This window comes from Nyctereutes procyonoides, unplaced genomic scaffold, assembly GCF_905146905.1.
Source record: "Nyctereutes procyonoides isolate TBG_1078 unplaced genomic scaffold, NYPRO_anot_genome, whole genome shotgun sequence".
Taxonomy (NCBI): Eukaryota; Metazoa; Chordata; class Mammalia; order Carnivora; family Canidae; genus Nyctereutes; species Nyctereutes procyonoides.
This window is the reverse complement of record NW_026575120.1, coordinates 39,467,443-39,494,597: the sequence shown is the minus strand read 5'-3', so window position 1 is coordinate 39,494,597 and position 27,155 is coordinate 39,467,443. Positions and strand designations below refer to the sequence as shown.

Genomic DNA, 27,155 nt, shown 5'->3' with positions numbered 1-27,155 from the left:
TGCACTGGGGCTCTTGGTCCACGGTCATTCCCTCTGTTGTTACAAAACATGTTTTATAGTGTGAATCACCTTCTACTATATGGCTCACTATTCTTCTCTCTGAATAAAATAGGAACACATCAGTTATGTGTCTGTTTATTTCTAAAGGCACACCCTTGTAATACTGACCTCTTTCTGCTTTTATATTCTTCAGTTTGTTCCTGACATTTGTCAACTGGGTCAGCTCCCAGACACCGCTAACCCATTGTCTTACTATTTCAGCAATTTTCAAATGTTCTCTTCTAGCAAACGAGTCTGACCTAAAGGCACACTGGGAGGGGAACTTGCACTCACCACTGCTTGTAGTCTGCATCACAGTTACAGTAGTACTTGGGATCTGTGCAGTTCCGCTCAATGCCACAGGCGCACTTCTGAATCCCGGGCCCGGAGCCACCCCAGTAGTAGTGCTTCTCGTTGGCTTTGCCGACCCACCAGGTGTAAGGGCTTCCATCTACGAGAAAGGGGAAAGACACAATGAGGTAGACTAGGCTTGACCACATTGATGTCATCCATACACTCCTGTCCCCAGAGGCAACATCACTCTCCAGTAGGCTGAACCTCACTTTACCCTCTTACAAAGTACATGTTTTTCAATAATAGAAATATTTAATAAAAAATACAATGGGGAATGGTAAGCTCAAGTCTTCCCACCAGGATAGGTACCTCTTTCCTTGGAAGAAGCTTTGACATTCAAGTTTTAGTAACTTAGGTATCTACTCAGTAGATGGGCTGGCCAGCTGGGGACATCCACGATGAAGGCATATAGATGGTGCACTGATTCTGTAAATTACAACTAAGTTCATGGCTAGCTGTGCTTTTCCATGAAGTGATAGTCCGGGGGATCATAAACTATCAGAGCCAAATGACCCTCATTGTGTCTTAGTCTGATTTCCTTATTTTACAGGTAAGGAAACTGAGGTCTAGAAAGCTAAAAGAATTCTTTCAATCACACCCCAGATTTGCTCCCAAACCAGAAGTTCAACACTGTATCTCATGAGACATCATAAAATGTTCTTATATAATACACTTGCCTTTATTATTTGGCCTAATATTCATTCATGTATTCACTCATTCAACCAGCCAATCATCAGATATCACTTGAATTTCCATTGTGTGTCAAATATTATAAGAAATTCAGCAGAGTGATGGAGGAAAGTGATACAGATTGAGCTTAATAAGATTTATGACACACAGGAGCCTGAGTGAGGGAAAGGAGGTCATGAAGGAAACTTTCTCACAGGAGGTAAAATATTTGAGTTATGTGTCAGAGGCTGAATGGGCATTACCCAGGTGAATAGGAATGTAGGAGAGCTAAAGGTTTGTAGGCAGAGGGAGCAGAATGTAAAAGTCAGAGAGGTAAAGTTCTATATGGAAAACATATGTAGGAGTATAGAGGTAGAATATGGTAAAATCAGTCTGAAGAGGTATGTTTGAAAGAAAGGGTAGCAGGAGTAGGTAGTAATTAATCGTAGGTGAGGGCATCACAGAAAAAATTCTTTGTCCAAGTGAGAAATTACTTTGCACTGGTTTATTTTTGTTTTCCAGTGTTTATATCCTCCCAACATAAAGAGATGGAACTTCATCCTATAAGTAATGTGAACCAATTACATGATTTCACAGAGGGAATTATCAAATTTGTATTTTAAAGATCTACACAGTAAGATGAAAGATTTTTGGGGGATGAAGTCAGGGAAGCCAGATGTGATGCTCCTATGTTAAAACAGAATGAAATAATAAATTGGCAGTGGTAATGAAAAGGAAAAAAAAAACTAGAAAGAGATTAATGAGGTATAATTGGTGTAGGATTGCTGGGAATAGGGTGGGAGAGAAGGTAGGAAGAAGGTGTTATGGAGTAAACCCAGGCTTCTGGCTTGGGTGATGTGTTAAATCAAGGCAGATAACAGGGTAGGTAGGAAGATAAGAAGTTTAGGGAATGTTGAAGAAAAGATGGTGAATTTGATATCTAAAATAGGCAATTGGCCATAGAAGTCTGGGTCTTAGGAACATTCTTTGGGCTGAAAATCCCATTTTAGGAACCATGAAGATAAATGAGAAAATATTGATAGCAGAAGAGATGCCATTGGAATCTCTTGGATTACAAGAGCATTTGGAGAAGTAAAAGAGAGGCTGATGGCCAACATGGAGGCCAAGAGAGGGAGTAGTCAGAGAGGGCGGAGGAAAATATGAAAAAAGCTTCCAAAAGACAGCGTATTCAGAATTGCCAGATTTCATAGTGAAGTCCATGAAGATGGGAATCTCAACTTTTAATTTGACAGCTACAAGGTCACAGGAGATCGAAATCAGTTGCAGGTGAATGATGACAAGAAAAAGCCAGGTAACAGGTAGGGGAGGGAATGAAAGGGGAGAAGGTGAGATCCTAGGAACAGCTTCTCTTGCAGGAAGCTGGGAAGGAGTAGAATCTTTTGGGGGGTGGTGCCATGTAGGAAGGCAAGAAGGCAAGTCAATTAGAATCTTTGGGTCTACAGCTAGAATTCCATTATAAGAACTCACCCACACTTTTGGGATGTTAGGTACACACTTGTCCTAGTATCTGTGCAAGTTCTCAGAAATAAAAATGAGGCAAGAGCCATACTGGAATTGCATGAAAACTGCTGCAGTACTGTCTTAGATACACTGATAGTTTTTTTTTAAGATAGACTATTTTTATTATTGAAGTATAGTTGACATTCGATGTTATATTGGTTTCAGGTGTACAACATAGCGATTCAACAATTCTATTCCTCAGTGCTCATCATAGTAAGTGCAGTCCCATCTGTCAGCATACAACATTGCTACGATATTATTAACTGTATTCCCTCCGCTGTACTTTTCATCTTCATGGCTTACTTATTTTATAACTGGAAGTTTGTACCACTCCATCCCTTTCACCTAGTCCCAACCATCTCCTACTCCCTTCCTTTCTGGCAACCACCAGTCTGTTCTTTGGATTTATGACTCTGGTTTTTTGTTTGTTCATTTGTTTTGTTTTTTATATTCACACATAAATGAAATCATATGCTATTTGTCTTTCTCTGACTTGTTTTGTTTAGCATAAGATCCTTTAGGTCTATCCATGTTGATGTAATGGCAAGATCTCATTATTATTTTTTATGGCTGAGTAATATTCCATTACACACATGCACGCACGTGCGCGCACACACACACACACCATCTTCTTTATCCATTCATCAGTTGATGGATACTTGTGTTGCTTCCATATCTTAGCTTTTTTTTTTTTAAATTTTTATTTATTTATGATAGTCACAGAGAGAGAGAGAGAGAGAGAGAGGCAGAGACACAGGCAGAGGGAGAAGCAGGCTCCATGCACCGGGAGCCCGACATGGGATTCGATCCTGGGTCTCCAGGATCGCGCCCTGGGCCAAAGGCAGGCGCCAAACCGCTGTGCCACCCAGGGATCCCCATATCTTAGCTTTTATGAATAATGCTGCAATAAACAGAGGGGTGGATGTATCTTTTCAAGTTAGTATTTTTGTTTTCTTTGTGTAAATATCCCATAGTGGAATTACTGGATCATATGGTATTTCTATTTTTTTAAATTTTATTTATTTATTCATGAGAGACACAGAGAGGGAGAAAGAGAGAAAGAGGCAGAGACACAGGCAGAGGGAGAAACAGGCTCCATGCAGGAAGCCTGATGTGGGACTCGATCCTGGGACTCCAGGATCACGCCCTGGGCCGAAGGCAGGCACCAAACTGCTGAGCCACCCAGGGATCCCCGGTATTTCTATTTTTAATTTTTAAAGGAACCTCCATACTGTTTTCCACAGTGGTTACACTAATTTATATTCCCACCCAATATACGAGTGTTTCCTTTTCTCTACATCCTTGCCACCACTTGTTATTTTTTCCTTTTTGATAATAGCCATTGGACTGGCATGAAGTGATATCTCCTTGTGGTTTGATTTGCATTTCCCTGATGATGATGATGATGATGAGTCATGCTGAGCTTCTTTTCATGTGTTTGTTGGCCATTTGTGTGTCTTCTTCAGAAAAATGTCTCATTCCCATACTCTGCCCATTTTTAATCAGATTATTTGTGTTTTTTTTTGGGGGGGTGTTAAGTTGTACAAATTGTATATTTTGGATATTAATGCCTATTGAACATATCATTTGTACATATCTTCTCCCAGCCAACAGATTGTCTTTTCATTTTGTTGATGGTTTCCTTTGCCGTGCAAAAGCTTTTTATTTTGGTGTGGTCCCCATAGTTTATTATTGCTTTTATTTCTCTTGCCTAAAGAGACATATCCCTAAATATGTCACTAAGGCTGATATTCTAGAGATTACTGGCTATGTTTTCTATTAGTAATTTAAGGATTCATGTCTTACATTTAGGTCTTTAGTCCATTTTATTTTTATGTTTGGTGTAAAAAGATAATCCAGTTTCATTATTTTGCATGTAGCTGTCCAATTCTTCCAACAACTTTTATTGAAGAGACTGTCTTTTCCTCATTGTATATTCTTGCCTTCTATGTGGTAGATTAATTGAATATATAAGAGTGGGTTTATTTCTGGGCTCTCTATTCTGTTCCATTGATCTGTGTTGGGTGTGTGTGTGTGTGTGTGTGTGTGTGTGGTGTGTGCGTGTGTTTGCACTACTATCATACTGTTTTGATTACTACAGCTTTCTAACATATGTTAAAATTTGGGATTGTGATACCTTCAATTTTGTTCTTCTTTCTCAAGATTGCTTTGGCTATTTAGGGTCTTCTGTGGCTCCATACAAATTTTAGGATTATTTGTTTTAGTTGTGTGAAAAATGCTGCTGGTTTTTGAGAGAGATTGCACTGAATCTGTAAATTGCTTTGGGTAACATGAACATTAATTCTTCTAATCCATGAGCATGGTATATCTTCCCATTTGCTTGAGTTGTCCTCAGTATCTTTTATTAATAATGTCTTACAGCTTTCAGAGTATCAGTCTTTCACCTCCTTGGTTAGTTTTATTGCTAGATATATTAGGCTTTTTGGTGAAATTGTACATGGGATTGCTTTTGCGGTGGGCAGTTTAGAGTCATGAAACCCTCCTGGGAGGTTCAGGCTTGATACAATAAATGAGCAAACACTTTGAACTCGGAAAAGAGTTAGTCTCTTACTTCATACACATCTCTAGATTTTCCAGTTGTGTTGACTTAATTTGGAAAAGTTATTTTTTCCCTTTGCAGGATCATTTATGGCAGAAGAATTTAAAAAAAATATATTTGATTTGATATGGTAAACAGTAGAAAGGGGAATTTCAGTATCCTGTTCTGAAGGGAGGCAGAGCCAGCTCTTTGAAATAAGGATCTGCTCTGAAACCCTATCTTTTGCCTATCTGGGCCATGTTCCAGAATAAAGGGAGCTGTATTTGCTTTCTATACTCAAGGTGTTTTTGTTTATTTGTTTGCTTGTTTATTTGCTCCTTCCTTCTCTTTCCATCTCAGAGTAAACTGAGATGCTTTCTAGAATTGGAACCATGACCAAAAATAAACTCCTGTTTTCTTTTGATGCAGTCAAGAGTTTCAAAAAAACAAGGCTTGAAAAATTCCATTTATGAAAACTATAAAATCTGAGCCAGGCCATCTGGCCAATAAGCTGAACAAAGTCTCTGTTGATTCTATCACTAGGCCATGTTATAGGAAGAGGGCAAAGGTGGACAGCACCATGCTGAACTTGCAAATGCCCCTGGGGCCTTCCAGACCACAACTTGACCCCCAAAAATGTAGAAACATGACCTAGAGTGGTTATCACATCTATTTATCACACTGCATCTCTTCAAGGTGACTTAAGGCTAAATTCTTTCCCTCAAAGGAAATTTTGGTTACTATCATTGTTTTGGAAACTAGGAGATACTAACATACTTGGTGGAGAGGAGGAAACAAACCAGACATATGCAGAACTGAGGGTTAACAGAATGTCTAGCAGGAAAGTCCCTTGTTCTATCTGTCATTCAAACAGCCTCTAGAAGAGTATACACCTCAAACCTTAGCTCAGTTTCAAATTACTTCTTTAAGCAACCAAGAGAAACAATCTAACATTGCTATATTTTCATTATAGACAGTGATGGTAAATTGCATGAATGAGAGCAGTTGAATGTGTCTCAATATTCTTTATAAAAATCAGAACGATGTCAGTAAAAGGAGCAAGGGAATTATCAGACTGTCCTTTAGCATGTGACTTTGAGAAATGTGTGGCAGGGGAAATGGACAAGAGAGCCCGTTGGCTCCTAACAGCACCTGCAGGGAGTATGAAGAAGCCCCCAGAGAGGAAGCTTCTTTGTCATGTTGCTTGGGTAGTAGGTGTTCCAGCAGGAGGCCTAAACTCAGTGTGGGATCTAACCTCTGAACCAATCCTACATGGCAAACCCTCAGTTCCTATAGGGAAGGACTCTTATTAGATACCAGGGTGGGATCCAGCACGATGATCTGCAGTGACATTTCCTCCTTTCAGTATAAGGAGGTGACACGCTAGTGACCAGGTAAGAGTGGCTGAAATTCCCAGTTCTTCTCCCGTCCCTCACCTTTGACTCAAGTCATATATAGCCCATATGGCTGCTGCTCCCAGTTAAGAGGACGCCAGATCGAAATTCTTTTGTTCTTCCAAAGAAAATATGTTAAGCCCAGTACAAAATGTGTAACTTTTCCCATCTGCCATGAACAAAAGAATGCCAGTAAGAAACACATATTCTAGGGAAGAAAGCAAATTGCACCCTTTTGTTATTAGCATTGGCACATTTGGTTAAATCAAATTACTGTGACTAAAATAAATTATTAATTTGGCACATATTTTATATTCAGCAAGAAAATGGTTCAATTTGCATTGAATGAAGAATTGCCTTATTCCAGTGCAATGCTAATGAAGTGCTCCACTTTGCTTTACAAATCATTATTTACCTGTTAATTGGCTCTGGGGAAAAGCAGTTAAAGGTGATAAAAATGGAAAGACTTTCAAAAGACAAGAGGAAGGAGTGGTTAGAAGAGAAATAATTTAGTTATCCCGGCCAAGGGCTCAAGAACTTCTGTTACCTCAAAATCTGAAGATTTCTGTTCATTATATTCAGTAGGTGTAACCACTGGGACCAGATTATTAATGATAAGTCATACTCAAAGTTGACTAGAAGCTAAATTATCAAAGCAAGGCGCATTGTATTAGAACCATCAGATACTGATCAAATTAAAAACAATCACTGCACTGTACTCAAGATCAAGTTTCATTAGGCTGAAGGGTTTATTAGTGTTTGGGGGACTCACTGGCAAAGGAGGAAGGGAAAGAGGCTACCTCTTTTTCAGGACTTGAAGAAACTGAGAGAACTGCCACTTTCCCCACTAACAAGTCGAGCGAGACCCAAGGACAAGCACATGGGGACCTCTTGATGGGAATATGGTACACCTGTGTGATTTTCTAAATGTGTTCTTTAAAACTTCTGGACTGCACAAACTGCCTTGATCGTCTGCTTAAATACATGTTGTGGTGGCACACTCTAAGAGAAGACCCAGTCTGGTCACTGGGATGTATTTTTTTTTTTGGGGGGGGGATGTTTAATTAGTTCTGTGTCATCCGCTTCTAGAGGTTATCAAAACACAACACCACGAGGCTTTATAATCTCCAAAATGAAAACTTAAAAGCATATTTTCAGCTGGATGGAACCTAGTTTTTTTTTTTTTTTTTTGTCTACTACTATCCATTTATGTACAACTTTTGTTAGAGAATCACAGGGGGCTTTTCAGCAGGGGAAGCAGAGCAAGTACAACTGCAGGAGAAACTTGCCTTTCAGAGGCTCTGCTCAGTGCCCCCCTGCTGGCAGCCACCTGACTGCTCCCTATCCTCCCACCTCTGGCAGTATTCTGGCTGCTTGAAGCCTCCTACAGTGCAGGATGGATCTGCTTTCTAAAGAAGTGACTCCTACTCTGAAAAATCTCCCATTTTTTCCTCCATTCTGTCTTCACCAAAGTACCACTGAATCTTTTTCAACTGTCACTACACCAATTTCGGCTGACTACTCTGGTCTGATTACAGTACTCCATGCCAAGGCACAAAGAATGAGAATATGAGACATCTTTAATTGGTGTAATTCTAGGTTGTCCGTCCAAAGCCCTCTGTACCTGTGAGAATCTTCCTTGCAGTGCAGATAATCTAGAGGAGAAGGAAGGTAAAACTTTAAAATCAATTCTGGGCTGGGCTGGAGCAAAGAGGAAATTTGAAGGTGCTGTAGCTACTAGAGAGCCCTCTAGATAATTTGATAGCAATAAATTGGAAGCTTAAGTGGGCCAGATTCTCCTATTCACGTTGTCCTGCAGGATGCCACGTGTACAATCCCAGCTACTGCTATTGCTGACGGCTCCCCTTGTCCAAGGCACCAGAAAAAGAAACAGGCCGCCAGTTCTAGAGTTCTCTCTGGCTGAAATATAGGCAGTCTCTCTTCTTCGTCGTGGAGAGTCTGTCCCCATGCAATCACTTCTAAGAACTGGACCATGGCAGTCTCGGGATTCTCATAGAAAGATGAGGGCTGGGAGGTGAAGTCATGGAGTGATTGCTGCTGCTTCTTCCCTCTGGCAGGACATTCGTATAGACAAGAGTCTCCAGTTTACCTAAGAGAAGTTCCAACCGAGGCTCTTACCCAACTCTCTAGATTCCCTGGCCTACAAAATCAGATCTATAGAATAAGAATCTCAGAGGGTGATCTGGGGACCTGGTCACTAATGCCCCGATGATCCTTATCATCAGACACGTCTGCCTACGCTGACCTGAGGCAATGACACTGTGGCTTTAGTTCATAGAATACTGAGAGGTCAGTGTGTGGGTCCCATTAGAATACTAATCTAGGTAAGGTATGAAAAGGTGATGATGGTGTTTGGTACAGTAACACCTCCATTTAAAATTTCCAGTTTTTTTTTTTTTTTTCAGAATAATGTAGTCATTGTAATCTCTTTTTTTTTCTTTTCCACTTTCACTTTTTTCTTTTCCACTTGGTTCTGAGTCCAAATGTCTGTGTTTTACTATTTAGATCAAGAACTTTAAAAATAAAAATAAGCAACATGTATCTTGGCATTCCACAGACGCAAAGGCCTATCATCTCAAGCTGCCTATAAATTTTGTGAGACCAGCTTATTAAAGCAGATAGCAATATTCTCTTTTGTGTCCCAGCCATCTGATTCTATGCTAATATAAAGACCAAACAAAGAATGAATCCAAAAAGTCCCATAGAGTTCCTACTACAGTGTTGTGAAGTTGAGAAAACTCATGATTTTGAAGCTATAATAGAAACATTCAATATGGTAGTTAAAGGTGGGCATTTATCGTTTTGTGATTGAATGTCACTAAACTCATTTGATTAGGGATGAATAGAAATGAATGCGGTTGATTAGCCTCATGGTGCATCTTTCAGGATTACGTTGGATTCTATGATATTTTATTAATTTGAATAGGGACCAAATTTAGAAGTGGAGAATGGAAGTTCAGATCAAAATGGACCTGAACTGAAATGTTAGTTAATTAAAAATTAATTTTAATGCATAATATTTAAATTTATTTTATTGAGCTGAACTTAATAGATTTCAATCAAGGGCTGATTCCACTGAGGAGAATTTGATTGAACTGAATCAAATCACTTTGAATCCTATTCAAATGAATTAGATTTTATTAATTTGAATGGAATTGAAGTGACAGATCAGACGGGAGCTGTATTAAAGAGAATGGAAGAGGCCAACGTGCTCTTTGTTAACTTGGCCTCAGTTTCTGTAGAGGTCCTGGGGTTCCCGACCCCCTTTGTCACTCTGGCTAATTCTTTGGTACCATGGCTCCAGGAAAAAATGTGACTAGTAATACCAAAGTGATCGAATGCAACCACGTACTATTTGTAGAATTTTGTAATATACTTTTCTAGTCTTTTTCACTAGAAAAACCCTGACCACTTATTTTAAATATTTCTTTTACTAATTATAAAACAAAGAAAGAGGAAATTAAACTAGATGTCAGGGATGACGGTTTGATTGAGTGCCGGCTGCTTTTTTTTTTTATTTTCCATTAAAAACTTTTTTTTTTTTTTTTTGTTAAAATGTGTCTTAGGCCAGACCCATCATTTATGTTGAAACACTTGGTATCTCGTGCCTTGACTTTTGTTGATTGATAGATAATAGATGCACCTCAGCTTGTTTTATACTTAGAGGACAACTATAACTTCTTAAATTAGTAGCAAAATATTGCTTTGCAACTGAAATGGCATGCTACAGAATCAACAAGCACCTTTTTTAGTGCTGGAGAGAGAATTTGGGGAATAAGGGTGAACACTTGACTCCCAATCTAAACTTCTGAGTTAGTGGAAAGACTATGTTCACTAATTTACAATTATGAAAGTTTTATGCCGTGGTACCTAATAGGGCATACAGATAATAAGACGGAAAAAATACACACTAGATGTCTTAAGAGTGGTTCAGGCAATGAGTCCCATAGGATTCTGGAGAAAGAAACAATTACCAAGGATAAGGGTGGACTGGAGGGCCTCCATAAGGAGGCAGGTATGACTGCAGCTTTGATGGAAGGGTGAGATCTAGAAAACCAGGATGAAGATCTGAGCATTTCAGCATCTCGTGAATGTCTGGGCCAAGGTATGAAGCCAGAAAACACCTGACTTTTTTCTGGAACTATGGAGTAGTCAGTTAAGCTGGTGGCAGCAGTATAGAGAAGCAGAATTTATGGTTGGAAAAATGGTTTTGGGTACTTTGATGGTGTTTGCACTTAAGTTTTTAAATAATGGGGAGTCAAATATAAAAATTTTTAGATGTTAATGGGTGCCTGGGTAGCTCAGTCGGTTAAGTGGCTGACTCTTGATTTCAGCTCAGGTCACTTAGGCGCCCGGGATGGAGCCCTGTGTCCAGCTCTGTGCTCAGCAGGTAATCTGCTTGAGGATACTTTCTCCACCCCCCCATCTCCCTCTGCCCCTCTCCCTGCTCATGCATGTATTTCTCTCTCAGATAAATAAATAAACAAGTGAATAAAATAAAATTTTAGAAGTTAAAATATTTTTACACACAGAACTACAAATTTATATAAGGTATAAAGAATAATGAAATAGACTTGTGCTTAGCTTATCTATTATCATTGTTATTATGCTGTGTTGCTCTTTGGGTGTGTCATACTTTATTCTAAGAGTAAGCAACATCGGGCTGTGTCTAGTTTTTTTGCTATTTCGACACGCTGTGTGAAAATGTCTCAGGGTTTTGAGCGTGATCCTCTAAAGGGGAATTGTTGGGTCATATGGTTTGTGCATTTTGAAATTGTTTTTCCAAGCACTTGTATGAATGCAGAATCCTACCAGCAGTCTATAAAACTTCAAAATCCTTGACAACCCTTGGTATTATGCTGTTAACTTGTGACAACTGGTGAATGACAAGGAGTACCTTTTTTTGTTTTTAGTTATACTTCACTGATTACTTGTAAGATTGTTTGCCTCTCCGTGTTTATTCATTTATGTTTCCTTTTTTTAAAAAAAAAATCTTCATATTTTTTGCCCATTTTCTTTTTGGATTTTTTGTTTTATTGACTGGTAGAAAATACTTAGGATAATTATCTTTTAATAATTGTAATATTGTAAATTTTACTTAAAAAAAGGTTCTATTTATTTTAGAGAGAGATAGAAAGAGGGTGCAACCAGGGAGAGGGGGCAGAGCGAGAGGGAGAGAGAGAATCTCAAGCAAACTCTGCCCTGAGCATGGAGCCCGATGTAGGGCTCTATCTCATGACCCTGAGGTCACGACCTGAGGCTGAAATCAAGAGTCCGACGCTTAACCGACTGAGCCGCTCAAGCACTCCACAGATTTTACTTTTTATGGTGGTTATAATAAGGAAAGGAAACATTCTTAATTTTATTTTTTAGGTAAATTTAACATTTCCCTCATGATTTATTGTTGAAATGATAAAAAATATTTTTGTCTACTTTCTTTTTAATGAAGACCTTAAAGTTTTACTGTTTCTGTTTATTTCTGTTTATTTTTTATTTTCTTCAAGTAAACTCTGCACCCAACATGGGGCTTGAACTCATGGCCCTGAGTTCAGGAGTCTCATGCTCTACTGATGGAGTCAGCCAGGCATCCTTTAACCATTCCATTTAGTTCTTTAAATCACCTGGAATTAATTTTTGTTAATGATGTATTGTAGGAATCTAATTTGATTTTTTTTTTTTTTTTTTGTCTTAACTCTGTATTCAGAAGAGGCAAGTCCCCAGGGACAGAACACAGACTGGTGGTTGCCAGTGGCTGGGATGGACGAATGGGCAGCAGCTGCTTACTGGCGTTCCCTTTGGGAATGAGGACAGCCCTCTGCCAGCAGACACAAGGAGCGATCGTTCGACACCGTGACTGCACTGAATAGAACAGAAATTTTCACTTAATGTTACATGAATGAATTTCACCTCAATTAAAAAGAAAAAGGAAAAGAAAATCCAGGCAGAACTTCAAACTGAATTATTTTTTTTTCAAACTGAATTACTTTAAATCAATAGATAAACTGATGGAAAATTTACAAACTTCTAATATGCACTTACCCTATTTACTGTCATGATGAATCTGTCCATTTAGATGTTTTTAAGCATGTTTCAGTAAAATTTACAATTTTCTTGGTAGAAGTCTTTCATATATTTGTTAGGTGTATTCATAAGTGGCATGCTTTTGAACATAACATATTCTAACACTATAGAGCTACGATTGAAATTTTTAATGTTGCTATTGTATCCAGAAACTTGTTAAACTCTATTAGCGCAACTAATTAATTCATCGATAGTTTTAATTTTCCCAAGCGTACATTTTTATTTATGAATTATGTTTGTTTCTTCCTTTCTAGTCTGTATATTTTTATACCTTCTTTCCTGTCTTAATGGTTATGACCTACCGCTCAAAGCTAATCTACATTGGTGATGAGGGTCTCCTCTATGTTTATTGATTTTATGGAAAATGCTTTTAATGTTGAACTATTAAGTGCAATGTTACTGTCCCATTTAAAAAGCATCTCGTCTTGTTGTTTAAGGGAGTTCCCTTTCCATTTCCTATCTGCTAATTGTTTTTTAACCTTATATTTAATTCTAGTCAAAGCTTTGCATTTAATGAAATGATGTTTTTCCCCTTTTAGTTGTTAATGTGGTAAACTGCATTTATAGGTATTTTAAATATGATGGCACTTATAAAATAATCAACTTTGTTGTGATAAATATATCTATATAAACATATATTAATGCTTTGCTCATTTGTTTTGAATTTTTGTCGCTATGTTTATAAATGACATCAGCCTGACATTTCTCCATGTGGTACTACCACTATATTTTGGTATCAAGTTAAAACTGGCCTCAGAGAATGGTTTGAGCATTGAATAAGATTGGAATCATTCCTAAACTATCTCAGGCTAATAAAATACAATGTCTTTGTTATAAGGTCATATCCATTTATGTTTCTGTTCTTGCATATCTGTTGTACTTAGTTATATGTTGTATTTTCTATGATTGTGTCCATTACATCTAAACATTGAAATATATTGGTAAAAAGTTGTACTTATGGGCCATAAAGTGGCTCAGTGGTTGAGCGTCTCCCTTTGGCTCAGGGTGTGATCCTGGGGTCCTGGGATCGAGTCCTGCATCAGGCTCCCTGTGAGGAGCCTGATTCTCTGTCTGCCTATGTCTCTGCCTCTCTGTATCTCTCATGAATAAAAAATAAAATCCCACAGAAAAGCTGTATTTATATCCCCCTTATTTCTGTTAACATCCTTTCTTCTAAACAGTCTACTTAGAAATGTATAGATATTATTAATCTTTTCAAAGAATTAACTGTGCTGATATTTAGTTGTTTTTTTTTTTTGTTGTTTGTTTGTTTTTGTTTTTAAGATTTAGGAGCATGGAGCCCGAAACAGGGCTGGATCTCACAACCTTGAGATCATGACCTAAGGCAAAATCGAGAGTCAGATGCTTAACCGAAGCCACCCAGATGCCGTTTGTTGATCTTTTTTGTATGTTTGACTTAAAGTTCATTAGTTCCTACTTTTACATTTATTTTATCTGTTCTACTTTCTTTAGATATACTCTAGAGTCCTTTGTCTAATTTTCAAGGTAGATGCTTAGCTCAATAGTTGTTAGCCTTTCTAATTTTTTTTTTAGCCTTTCTAATTTTAAAATAAATGCATTCAGTCGACAATAGCCAAACTGTGGAAGGGGCCTCGGTGTCCATTGAAAGATGATGGATAAAGAAGATGTGGTTTATGAATACAATGGAATATTCCTCAGCCATCAGAAATGAGAAATACCCACCATTTGCTTCAACGTGGATGGACCTGGAGGGTATGATGCTGAGTGAAGTAAGTCAATCGGAGAAGGACAAACATTATATGGTCTCATTCATTTGGGGAATATAAAAAATAGTGAAAGGGAATAAAGGGGAAAGGAGAGAAAATGAGTGAAAATACCAGTGAGGGTCATAGACCTTGAAAGACACCTAACTCTGGGAAGCGAACAAGGGGTAGTGGAAGGGGAGGTGGGTGGGGGGTTGGGGTGACCGGGTGACAGGCACTGAGGGGGGCACTTGGTGGCATGAGCATTGGGTGATACGCTCTATGTTGGAAAATTGAACTTCAATAATAAATAAATACAATACATACATACATACATACATACATTCAGGGCTATAAATTCTAACAAATATCATTCTAGAATATTTTTTATGTTTTGAATGGTATTGTCACTTTCATTTAGTAATATGTATTATCTAATTTTGATTATTAACTTCTCTGTGACTCAGACTATTTATAAGTGTCTTAAAATTTCTAATTGTATGTTTTACTTTACGCTGTGATTTTTAAAAAGTATCTTTTTAGTTGATTTTTATTTTATTTTTTTAAAGATTTTATTTCCTTGACAGAGAGAGAGTGAGAAAGAGAGAGAGTGAACACAAGCAGGGGGGGCATCAGAGGGAGAGCGAGACTCAGGGGCTCAATCTCAGGACCCCGGGATCATGATCCGAGCCGAAGGCAGACACTTAACTGACTGAATCACCTCAGGTGCCCCAGTTTTTAAAATTTAATATGATCATGGTCAGAGAACAGAATCTACATAATACCAACAGTCTAAAATTTGTTGAGATTCGTTTTAGAGTTCAGTCTGTAATTAATGCTTTATAGGTACTTGAGAAGAATTTTTTCTCTAATTGTTCTATATGTGTTCAGTAACTCACACTTGTCGATGATGCTTATTAATCTGTGTTGCCCAGTAGGTAGCCAATAGCTACATGCAGCTATTAAAAATTCAAATGAATTACAGTGATATCAAACCAAACTTGAGTTCCACAGTCCCCTAGCTTCGTGTACTGGTGGCTTCCATACTGGACAGCAAACATTTTCATCACCTCAGAAAGTTCTTTTGAAGGTGCTTCTCCATATACTTAATAATTTAAATTTTTTCTCGATCTACAGTTACTCTTGTTTGTCTAAAAATGTCTTTATTTAGACTCTATTCATAATAGATGGTTTTCTGGCAGGTATTTTCAAGGGCGACGGTTATGTTTCCCCAACAGTTTGAGAATATTCCAGTGGCTGTAGGTTACCACTGTCAAGAAGTCAACTGTCAGCTTAACATCCATTCTTCCTGGAGGTGATCTGTATTTTCTTTCTGTCTAGCTGGGCATTTTTCTCGTCTTGTTTGCATACATTGTGACTCTTTATCTGAATCTGAATCTGCATATCTTCTTCAGTTCTGGTGAATTCTTAGCTAACATATTAGCTTGAAAATAGGGCTCCTGCTTCTTTTCTTTTATTCTCCAGAACTCCAATTAGATAACGTACTAGATGTTATTGATCTCAATACCTTACTTTTAACCTCTTTTCCACATTTAACAATTCTTTGTCTCCCTGGGCGGGTTATTTTGGAAATCCCTTCAGAATATGTTTTTCATTTCACTTTCATTCTCACTTCACCTGGGTACAAACTGCTACTTTACCCTGCCTTTATGCTTTTAATTTTGATTACCTTTTGATTTCTATGACTTTTATTTGGTTCTTTTTCAGGTGACAACTTACTGGTTTTACTAGTGTCTTCCTTAATCATATTTTCAATTTCCTCTTAAAAAAGCCAACCTGATCCAATAATTTCAATATCTGAAGTTTTTGCAGGAAATGCTATTAGTTATTTCTATTGACTCACAATTACAGCATCTTGTTTCCTCACACACTTCATGATTATTTTTGCCTTTGGGATGATGTTCCTTGAAAATGTATCTGTGGGAATTTTCTGAGGTCCCACATAAGTTGGGTCCCTCTCAGATAATTTGCATTTGCTTTTTAAAAATCTTAAATTCAATTAATTGCATATAATGTATTCTTGGTTTCAGAGTTAGAGGTCAGTGATTCATCAGTCTTATATAACACTCCGTGCTCATTTCATCACGTGCCCTCCTTAATTTCCATCACCCAGTTACCCCGCCCCCCCGCCTCCTTCCCCTCCAGTCACCCTCAGTTTGTTTCCTATGATTAAGAGTCTCTTATGGTTTGTCTTCCTCTCTGATTTCGTCTTGTTTTATTTTTTCCTCTCTTCCTCTCTGATCCTCTGTTTTGTTTCCTAAATTCCACACTTGAGATCATATGATAATTATCTTTTTTGATTGACTTATTAAAAATAAGACAAAATAATGACTTAGTAATATCCTCTAGTTCCATCCATGTCATTGTAAATGGCAAGATTTCATTTTTTTTTTTTTGATGGCTGAGTACTGATACCACATCTTCTTTAACCATTCATCTGTTGATGGACATCTGGGCTCTTTCCATAGTTTGGCTATCGTGGACAGTGCTGCTCTAAACATTGGGGTGCAGATGCTCTTTAGGATCATTACATTTGTATCTTCAGGGTAAATGCCCAGTAGAGTAGCTCTATTTTCAACTTTTTGAGGAACCTCCATACTGTTTTCCAGAGTGGCTTCACCAGTCTGCATTCCCACCAACAGTGCACGAGGGTTCCCCTTTCTCTGCAACCTTGCCAACATCTGTCATTTCCTGGCTTGTTAGTTTTAGCCATTCTGACCAGTGTGAGGTGGTATCTCATTATGCTTTTGATTTGTATTTCCCTGATGCCGAGGGTTGTAGAGCATTTTTTCATGAGTCTGTTGGCTATTTGGGTGTCTTCTTTGGAGAAATCCATTTGCTTTTATCAGATACCTGGGGTATTACCAAGCTGGAGCTTCTTTAGAATATATTCCCAGCTTGATTTTTTTCCAACCATACAAATAGTGTGACACAGACCTGTAAACATGCATCGGAACTGACTTTTGTTACACAGCTTCAAGGCATAATTTCTCTTTCTCTTTACCCCAAGCCAATGTGTGGACAGTGAAAACTTCTATGCTATCCTTTTGCAAGGTGGGTTTTCAGCTTTTTTTTTTTTTTTTTTCAGTTGACCTGTGAAATCTGTTGCCCATCAAGGGACATTCGATGCAACTCATCTTGGCACGGTCCCTTCTTCCTCCACTGTCACAGAAACTGAAGCCATAGGTTGCAGGCAAGTGGCAGAAGCCCTTAGGCCAGCTTCTGGCTTTTTAGCACACATTAATGCTGTTGGTCCACAGTTTGGCTTCATTTTTGGCCCCTAAGGATCCTCCTCACTTTCATGCAAGCTCAATTATATATTTCAAAACATTTTAAAAAATATTTTTTCATGCATTTTAAAATGTTTATGGGGGAGAGCTTTTATGGTACCTTTGCAGCCTTAATCCTGCAGAAGTCTGCTACAGTGGATTTTAAAGCGAGTGAGAAGCATGGCCAATGTGATGTTCTGGGCTGTGTGCCATAAGGGGAAGGAGACTGGAAACCCAGGGATGGGGCAATCAGGACTTGAAGGACCATGAACATGGCGTGTCACATAACAGAGGCAGAGGTAAATACACCGGAAAGGAAGTCAGTGGTGACTCCCTGGTGTTAAGATTAAGGAAATATGAACTTTTTGAAAGATATTCTTATTTCAGAAGAAGGTACCGGTTTAGAGAAAAGAGGTTCAGTCTGATTTTACGTAGGGTAAGTTTAAGGCGATGATGGGGCTGGTTCCACCTGATGAGGCATGATTCAGAAACATCTGTGGGGTACTACTGGCACTTACTGCCCTGGGGGCAGGGATGCTTCAGCCCTGGGTCGTGTGAGAGAGTCTTGTACAACAAATAACTGTCCCACCTCAAATGTGGGACAAATGTCAGTAGTCCTCTGGGAGAGAAGCCCTCTAATATAGCAACTATGAGGAGGATATACAGGAGACAAGATTGTGACTTCAAGAGAGAGATTGGAGCCAAAAACCATACATCTGTGAACCATCCCACAGTGATAACAGAACTTGAGAGTGGGAATCCGTATGTAGGACGAGGAGAGGGGCCAGCTAAGTCCTTGCCTCGCGGTATGCCCACACTGGCAGATGACGAAAGACTTGAAAAGCAGCCACCATGAGGAAAGAGCATCAAGGCAATGTGGTTTAGATAAAGGCCACTTCTCTGAAATCTGCCCTCATTCTCATTCTGCAAGGTAACGTCTACAACTCCCCATTTTGTGTTAAACCACAGGTAACGCGGACCTTAGTTACTGCATTCAGCATATTGTATCGCAATTGTTTTATACATAAGTTGGCTTCTGTACTTCCAGCTTCTAGCAGGGTCCTAGGCACACAAATGACTACAGAACGTTCCAGAAAGGGGAAGGACAGAGCTTGACCAACAGCACTGGACTTGAGGATTAGGAGGTCACCAATGAACATGAAGGGCAGTGTCATGTTTCTACCAGTGATCAAGCTTCAAGAGGTCAAGGTGATGAGGATTCAAGAAAGCAAATGTGACTGACCGAAGCTGGAAAGCGACGAGCATGTTAGCAGAGAGAGGGCAGCCAGAGATGTGGCCAGGACAAAGCGGAATCTACAGGACAGCGGGGTCTTGAACGTATGTGCGGTCAAACATAAATTGACAGAGGGGAGAAGATGAAGGGTGTGATGACTGGACCAATGAGGATCAAGAACTATAATCCTTGTGATGACTCGCACAGCGCGCTGGAGCTGGAGTCAGCCCCACATAAACGCCGCCTTGGAGAAAGTCTCAGGCTGAGTTTTTCTGATCTCCAGCCCACTCTGATGAAGACTTTACCAGGGGCGGCATGAAAAGGATAAGAGGAAAGGATAAATCTTAAAGCCAAGGCGTTTTGAACAAATCTTGTCTTCTCTGTTTAACAAGTTAAAAAAGGAAAAAAAAAAAAGATGCAAAACCCTGATCATTCTTGACCTTTAACCCTGTCATATCTTAAAAAAAGGCAACCACCCTTTAACAGCAGAGCAAGACACCGCTTGTGCAGCCTGCCATCCGGGGTCATGTATCGCACCTGCTGTTCACCCCGTTCTTATTCACAGGACACCAAGCCAGCGGAGTCACACATTACCCATCCATTACCTGGCCCTTCTCCCAGGGAACTAAGATGCTAAAGCCTTTCTCGATGGCACAGCAGTTAATAAAAGTGGCACAAATTCAAAGTCCTCCAATCTCACAGAAGAGCAGCGAGATGACAAAAAATTCAATAACAATAAGTGTCAGATTTTTCAAGTGGGTAAAAGGGACACTTATTTAAACAGTGAAACCTCTAAAATTTGCCCTCATTCTTTTTTTTTTTTTTTCCTTCCCTGACAACCAGCGAACTGAACATCAAAGCACAGGATAAATTTTTCCTTGTAAGTATTTAACTAAAACTTGTTTTGTTAGCCTGCTGATTAACCTGCCGATATTAAATGAGCTTCTTCAGAGACTGTCACGTTATGTCAATTAGTCACTTTTTCTCTGGCAAGGCAGCAGATTTCAGTTTGATCGTAGTGAATGTAAGAGATTATTCAATACTCAGATACTCCTTTGGGTTACTGCTGCCTTGCGGTTGGAGACAAGTACTTTTATTAAGATGTCTATTAGGAAGTGAAAGGCAAAGTAGCAAAGCCGCCGGCCCTTTCCCATTTGAATTGTTCATTTTCTCTCTAACCGGCCTGGGTACGCTGACCCCCCTTTTTATTAAACATAAACTCCTCCTCTGTTGCCGACCCTTTGCTTGTTGCGGAGCTTTTGTCTTGGTTGGAACCCATCACCCTTCCCTGCTCATGCTTTGCCTTCTTCAGGTTTCCACTTCAATGTCACCTCCTTGGACATGACATCCTGGACCACACCATCAAAGGTGGGTGCTTCCTGTCATTCCCTCTCAGGGCAGCCGGTTTTATTTAATTGTGCTACTTATCACGGTGTGTGATGGGGTCATGTCTTCACTTGTTAACTCTTTGTCTTCTCCAGCTGAATGGAAGCTCCATGAGGGCGGGGACCCAGCCAGTCCATGACTACTACATAACCCGCTCTTAGCTTGACACAACGCGTTCTCGTTGAGCGGACGTACGATGGTTATTTATGCCCGTGGATATTGCAGAGATGTGCAAAGTAGTTTCGAGCCTATCGCTGGACCTATAAGGCAAGGCGACCCCAGACGTGCAAGTGGAACTCATTATCCCCCTGTTCCCCATCTCAGCGGAAGATGGAGGGCTGCTCCATCTCCTACTGCACATTTCTTATCAGTCACCCACTCCATCGCTCTTCCTTCTCAGGATGCTGCCAGCCTCTGCCCATTTCTCGGGTTCAGCCCGTCCTCCCCATGCCAACGCATCGCACGGCCTCACTCTTCCCTGGAGGAGGTTCTCCAGTAGCTCCTTGCTGCCTCAAGGCCAAATCTCATCCCCAAACTCTGCATAACAAGGGTTCTGCTCCCTGATGGGGCCTAATCTCCTGCTGACACATCCCAGTCTCTGGACACACAGACCTGGTCGTGGTTCCCAGAGTAAGTCCTGCTTCCCCATATCTCCATGTGTTGGCTCATGCTGTCCTCATGGCCGTGTCTCTGTGCGTACCTTCAGGTCCACTGTCACCTTCTTTGGGAGTCTGATGCCTGTTCTGTTCTTCCTCCCCCATCCAACCCAGATTAAGTGACTCGCACTTTATTTAAGAAACAACAAACATTTGTTGATGGCCTCTTATGTGCTAGGTGCAGGGGACATACAGTGATAAACCTAAAAGGTCCCTATGTTCTTAGGGGCTTGCAGCCTGATTCAGGCCACACAGATGGGGGACAGATGGATTATTTTATCACGGGGGGCTGTGCCATGAAGGATCTCTTTTGTAAGATCCCTTTGGACCCCCTGCATGCTGCCCCCCCTTCCCTGCCACCCCTGCCAGGGCACTTATCAGGGGTCTTATTCTTGTCTCTAGTCATGTCTTCCAGCCTGGCCTGTGTGTTCTTTAAGGGCAGGGCTGCGGCTTGCTCTGCTCTGAACCTCCTCCCTCTGTCCATGTCGGGGATGCTCCAGGCCCCCACAACTGTTGGTGGGCAGAACAGATGACTGGGGAGCTGCTCGATGGAAATGACTGATGGCCGGGCCAGTCCCACTGCACTAAATGTTTCCCTCGTGTCTACGTCTGTACCTCTAGCCTGGAATGATCTCCAAGGCTTCGTCAGACAGAGGCAGGCCTCCGCTTGCCCCCGGCTGGACAGCTCACCTCACTAGGAGCAGAAGCCGAAGTCATCACAGTCCCTGTGACCTGCACCCTGCTCATGCTGTTCCAGTCACTGGGCCTGCTGCTGACCCTCAAACACTCCGCATACTCCCACTTCAGGGGCTTTGCAGGTGATATTTGCACCCAGACTCCTGTTTCCCTAATATCCGCCAGGCCCCTCACCCTCTGTCCTCAGATGTCGCTCAAATGCCACCTTAATAACCTACCTAACATGGCATCTTCCTTTCCTCCAGCCCCCACCCTGTCCTATTTACTTCTCAGCATTTATTATTGCCGGATATGTTACACGGTGTTGGGTTTATCGCTTATTTTTGGACTCCCCTTCCCATCCCCCTGGAGCTTGAGACCCATTAAGGCTCAGCTTTTGGGACTGATGACTGACAAGTAGTGTCTGTCATAGCAGGCGCTCAAGCAATAGTTTTCAGCTCCACAGATGTAAGTCTTTATTTCTAGCTCCCCTTTTCTTACCCAAACAAATAAAAAGGGAGAAAGGGAAGAGAAAAAAAGATTAAGAAATCGTATATACTTTCTGGATTCCTAGTGTTTGGGGATTTTATTTTATTTTATTTTATTTATTTTATTTTATTTTATTTTATTTTATTTTATTTTTGTGTGTGTGTGTGTTTGGGGATTTTAAAATGTGGTTTTGTTTTGTTTTGTTGTTCCTTTCACTCTTCTTTGCTGTATCAATGGTTAGGTGATTTCACACGGGGCAATTTCATGCCACCTGACGACAGTTTGGGCCACCGGTGATCCCAGATGCGCTGCGATTTGTCTCCGAAAAGTGGTAGCGATTATGCCGTGTATGTGACCATCTCTGACCACAGCCCTGCAGTCGGTCTGGGGTTATAACTGCATTTACCTTTCAATCTGCCTCACCTGCTAGCAATAATCTGATTTGCAAAACTTGCATCCCGTCTTCACACCTTATCACATCCCTATTCTCCTCTTAGCCACCCTAGAGTCAAACTTTAATCCCGAATCTAGCTTCTCAGGTGGCTTCATATTTTCTTTTGTACCTCTCCACTGACCTCTTAAAACTGATGTTAAATCGGGGACTCGTTTTGACAGATGTCACAGGCTATTGCTGTGTGGCCAAGAGGGGGGGGGTTCAGACCCAGCCCGCGGGGTGACACTAGCTGGTCTGCAGAGAAGGGGCCATATTCTGGGTCACACCAGGCTCCCTCCGTTCTGGGACACCCTGGCATAGCCCATAGTCGATGGCAACTCAGCACAATCTTCTACATCTGCGAGAGCTGTCGTGCTGTACCGATATCAACATTCAGAATCATGACCTGAGGACAGACAGTTTTGCCAAAACAAGAGATAAATTTAAGTCGGGTGCAGTCTACTATATTTACACAGGCCAGCAAATCTTAGTTTAAACAAACGCAAGATTGCCGAACATATTTGTGGAAACAAATAGCTTTCTATTGACTTGTTCGCTCATCTATGGAGACACCAGATTTCCTAGGTTCTATTCTCTATTCTCTATGTCTTTGAGGGTTGGAGTGATGTCTAGCTAAGCCTGATACCTTGACAGATCCCGAGGAGACTGCAGAGACACGTGCCATAAGGCAAGTGAAGGGGATGACAGCCTGTTACAGCCTAACTCATATTCGGAGACTTTACAAAGCCTTCCCCAGCCTGCCCTGCAGTCCTGTGGGGTTGTGGTAACATGTCCAGCATAACACACAGAGATCCACCAGGGCGATGGTGAGGATCCTAGAGACTCGTGGGCGCAGGACTGTTGTGACTGTGGACCTGAAGGCTGGTGGCGAAGCATCACCCCGGCCCGAAGCACCTGAGCCAGACACCTGCTGCTTGCCGGTGGAGTCCAGAAAATGCTGCCCCTCCCCGTGGTGACTTTTGGGCCTTGCATATCGAGCAAGTGGAGGGCTCCTGGTAAAATAGAGATCACCAAGAAGCCGGCACCGAAACACGAGTCAGGAGGTGAGGCTTCGACCTCTCCCTCCACCATGAGGCTCATGCTCCATTTCCTCCTCACTCAGGTTCTTTCCAGCTCCGTAACCTGGGGCACTGACATCGACGATCTCGGCTTCTGGTGTCTTCTGGCTGCATGAGTCTCTGATGCTTCTAGGGATTCAGAAGTGCCCTAAGTGCCTTATGCGGCAGCACCGAGTTTTCTGTGAGTTCCACACGCTGTAGCAACAGGGCTCGCTTGTTCCCACCACCCAAAAACACACATTCCCTTTCCTCGCCAGGCTTATCACTCCTTATTCTTTACAACACAAATGCTGTTTTGCCATTCAAGTTCTCTCCGGGTCTCCCTGGCTCCCATCGGAGCCCGTGGGCTGCTCCGTCACCATCTGTGGACACATCCACCTGCTCCTAAGGCTGCACCTGTCCTGAGGTCAGGGGCCACCCTGCTAGATCTTCATTTCTCGGGACCTGCTAGATTGCATAGTCATCGCTCAGCACGTGCTACGTGCCCCCCCAAACCCAGGCCCGTGGCTTCAGCACACATGGGTGGAAACTCTAACTACCCCCCGGGGCCCGGCCCACCTTCCTGCCTGCACCCCCGGCTCGCACTCCTCTAGCCCCACCTGCCTCCATATGCACGCGGTCTGCGCTCATCCAAGTACATGCCTCCATGTGTTGGGGGCCTACGGGCTTTCCTGGTGGCTCTTCTACAAGTCAACTTGTCTCATGTACAGAGAAAGAGGCGATCAAAGAGAGCCAACATGCAAGCAGGCCTCCCACAGGTACCGCTCTCTAAAATGTCCCCCACCTCTGTCCTCTCCACGGCCATCCTTGGGGTCCCACCCTGGCCCCACCTTCTCAGGAGCTGCACACCATGACTCTTTCTTCCTCCCTCTTGGATGGTAAGCCCTGGGCATCTCCAAATTCTTGGAAGGGTGGCCTGGCCCGGATGTGCTGGTTTCCTCTCTTGCCCATCTCTTCGGTGTGGGTTCTCCTCCAATCATTCTGCTCACTTGGCCATGGTGAGACCACCCCTCGTTAGGACCAAGGCGCCACCTACATCCTTCCCTTTACGGGATGCCCCAGGAGGATCGGGTGCTCAGCAGTGCTCCCCTCTGTCTTGCAGCCGTCATCACATGGAGGTCATGAGTTCTGATTGCTCCTGGTCCTGATGTCTCCTCCTTCTCCAGCGGCTGTTTCTGACTCTGGGTCATCCCAACAGGGTTTGCTCCAACGCTTCCAGGTGTGTGGTCTCCAAGCCTCTCTTCCTGGCTCCCTGTCCTCATGCTCTCTGTGCAAAAGACTCACAGCACCCAGGCCTTCAAATAGGCACATGCTTCCATGGGGCTTACGTGTAAACCAACTCTCTCCTCTGAGATCAAGCATACGTAATACATCCAACTGTGTGTGTGTGTTCAAGATTTTTAATTTATTTTTCATGAGAGACATTTTCACAGAGAGAGGCTGAGACATAGACAGAGGGAGAAGCAGGGAGCCCGATGCGGGACTCGATCCCAGAACCCCCGGACCAGGACCTGAGCCAAAGGCAGATGCTCAACCACGGAGCCAACCAGGTGTCCCTACATCCAACAATTTCTTTCACACCCCCACTGGGCTAACCCCTATTAGGTCACCAATTCAAATGCAAGTTAAGAGTCATGATCCTCCCAACTCAATCTGGTCCTTTCTTTTTAGGGTTTTGGATCTTGGCCAACAGCCCACCGCCCACCCATCTTGCTACATGATTCTTGGAGACTGACCACGCATAAAACCTCACCTACTGTTACTTTTGCCTGTGAGCAGCGATCCTCTGGACCTGGTGCTGCAGAGCAGCCGTATGCCCGGGCAGGGACAAGTGGCACCTGCTCCCTCCACGAAGAGCGAGGAACCAAGCCTGTAGCAGGCAAGTGCAGACCACACTCCAAAGAACGCCCTCCTCTTTGGAGCTGAGAGATCAGAGCAAGCACTGATGCTGTAGGAGAGGAAGGTTTATATTCCATCGGCGACAGGGAGGCTGGAGAGCTGGATCTCATCACCGCTGCTTTTTATACTTTTAAACTTCATTTATCACCCTGTGTTTAGACAGCAGGCCCTGGATTTTCCCGTGACTGTCATTACCTACCTAAGGAAACACACAGGTACAGAAGACCCAAGTGTCTGCATGTCACAGTGGGGACAAAGTCCCCCCAACTGTCTCTACCCATTTCCACACTTGGTACCTCCTACCGGATGACCAGCACGGGGACTGTCAAGGTGGGCCAAGCCCTCTGCTCTGCTGCCGTATTTTTCTGTTGACTTCAGAGCATGTGCCTCTCTGCGCTATCACTCATCTCAATAATATATGGTTTCAAAGACAATTTCATGCAGATACAGAAGAAACAGAACAACAAAATCAAAGCTCGTCTTGCCATCAATCTTTTGATTAAAGTGCCCTTTCCAGAGAGGTAAACATAACACTTCTCTCGGCCCCTCCGTGAACTTATTGCACAGTTAGATTGCTGCGTTTTTATTGCAGGACCACGCTTGCCCTTGTTTAAAATTGTTTTGACCTTTGGATGAGCACATATTAAAAAAAAGAAAAAAAAAACCCTCTCTTTCTCCAGAATTAGTAAGCCTTAATAAAAACAGGAAGGCAAGTTTGTCATATCTGAGTGGCACCTGGCAGGGTCATGGCAAATTTTTCTCTTGACAACTTTATTTTGTTCCTCGCAAGGGCTGGCTGGTGACCTGAGTGCGAATGCCAGCCCAGCGCAGATGACGCGCTCCTTGTCAGGACCTGGAGGCCAGATGGCAGCTCCTCTGGCCAATGCTGGAAGCCTGGTTTTCTTTTTCCCTTCCCTCTTTCCTTCCTGCCTTTCCTTTCCTCCTTCCTTTCCTTCCTTCTTCCTTCCTTCCTCCTTCTTCCTTCCTTCCTTCCTTCCTTTCCTTCTTTCTTTCCTTTTTTTTTTTTGAAACCTGGTTTTCTTACATGAAGCAACATCCCAGAAGTGTCATTCACTCTGGGAAAGAAAGTGTCAAAAATCCCTGAGTATATCAATTTGCTACTTTACAAGTCGAAAGCACTTAAAAATTACCAGGTTCTCCCTCTGCCTATCTCTCTCTCTCTCTCTCTCTCTCTCTCTCTCTGTGTGTGTGTGTTTCTCATGAATAAATAAATAAAAATCTTAAAAAAAAATTACCAGGTTCAGAATCATACCAGATAGCTCATTACAGTGTCCCAGGGTTGTGAAATTCCCGCTTACCAGCACTGAGGACAGAAGAGGTGGTGTCTTCAGTAACAACTCAGGTTAGTAGTAAGCCAATACGAGTGTGTGCTATTGTGAAAACCTTAACAGAATAAATGCCAGTGAAAGCAAACCCATCCAGAATGCAATTTGCAAGGGTATTAGTGAACATCTTGATTGAGCCCTGTCAGAAGAAACTAGGGGGGGTGATGTTAAATAAAACATTGAAGCTGAGCCCAGAAGCTTCGGCTTGGTAAGGATTTACTCAGTAGTAGTGTGGCCTGTCACCATCAGGCTTAAAAGAAAACGATGTAATGTGTATGTTTTCAAAATGATTTGACATATGTTGCCGTATTCTTTCCAGGATGAAA

The 27,155-nt window shown here is 41.8% G+C and overlaps 1 protein-coding gene across 1 annotated transcript in view; it reads right to left on the bottom strand.

Moving 5' to 3' along the window:
• Positions 1-27,155, bottom strand: part of CNTNAP2 (contactin associated protein 2) — a 1,382,004-nt gene that overhangs the window by 430,564 nt on the left and 924,285 nt on the right. The window contains exon 14 of the mRNA XM_055334793.1: positions 334-490. Within this exon, the coding sequence (XP_055190768.1) occupies positions 334-490 (157 nt within the window). The remainder of the gene's footprint in view (positions 1-333; positions 491-27,155) is intronic.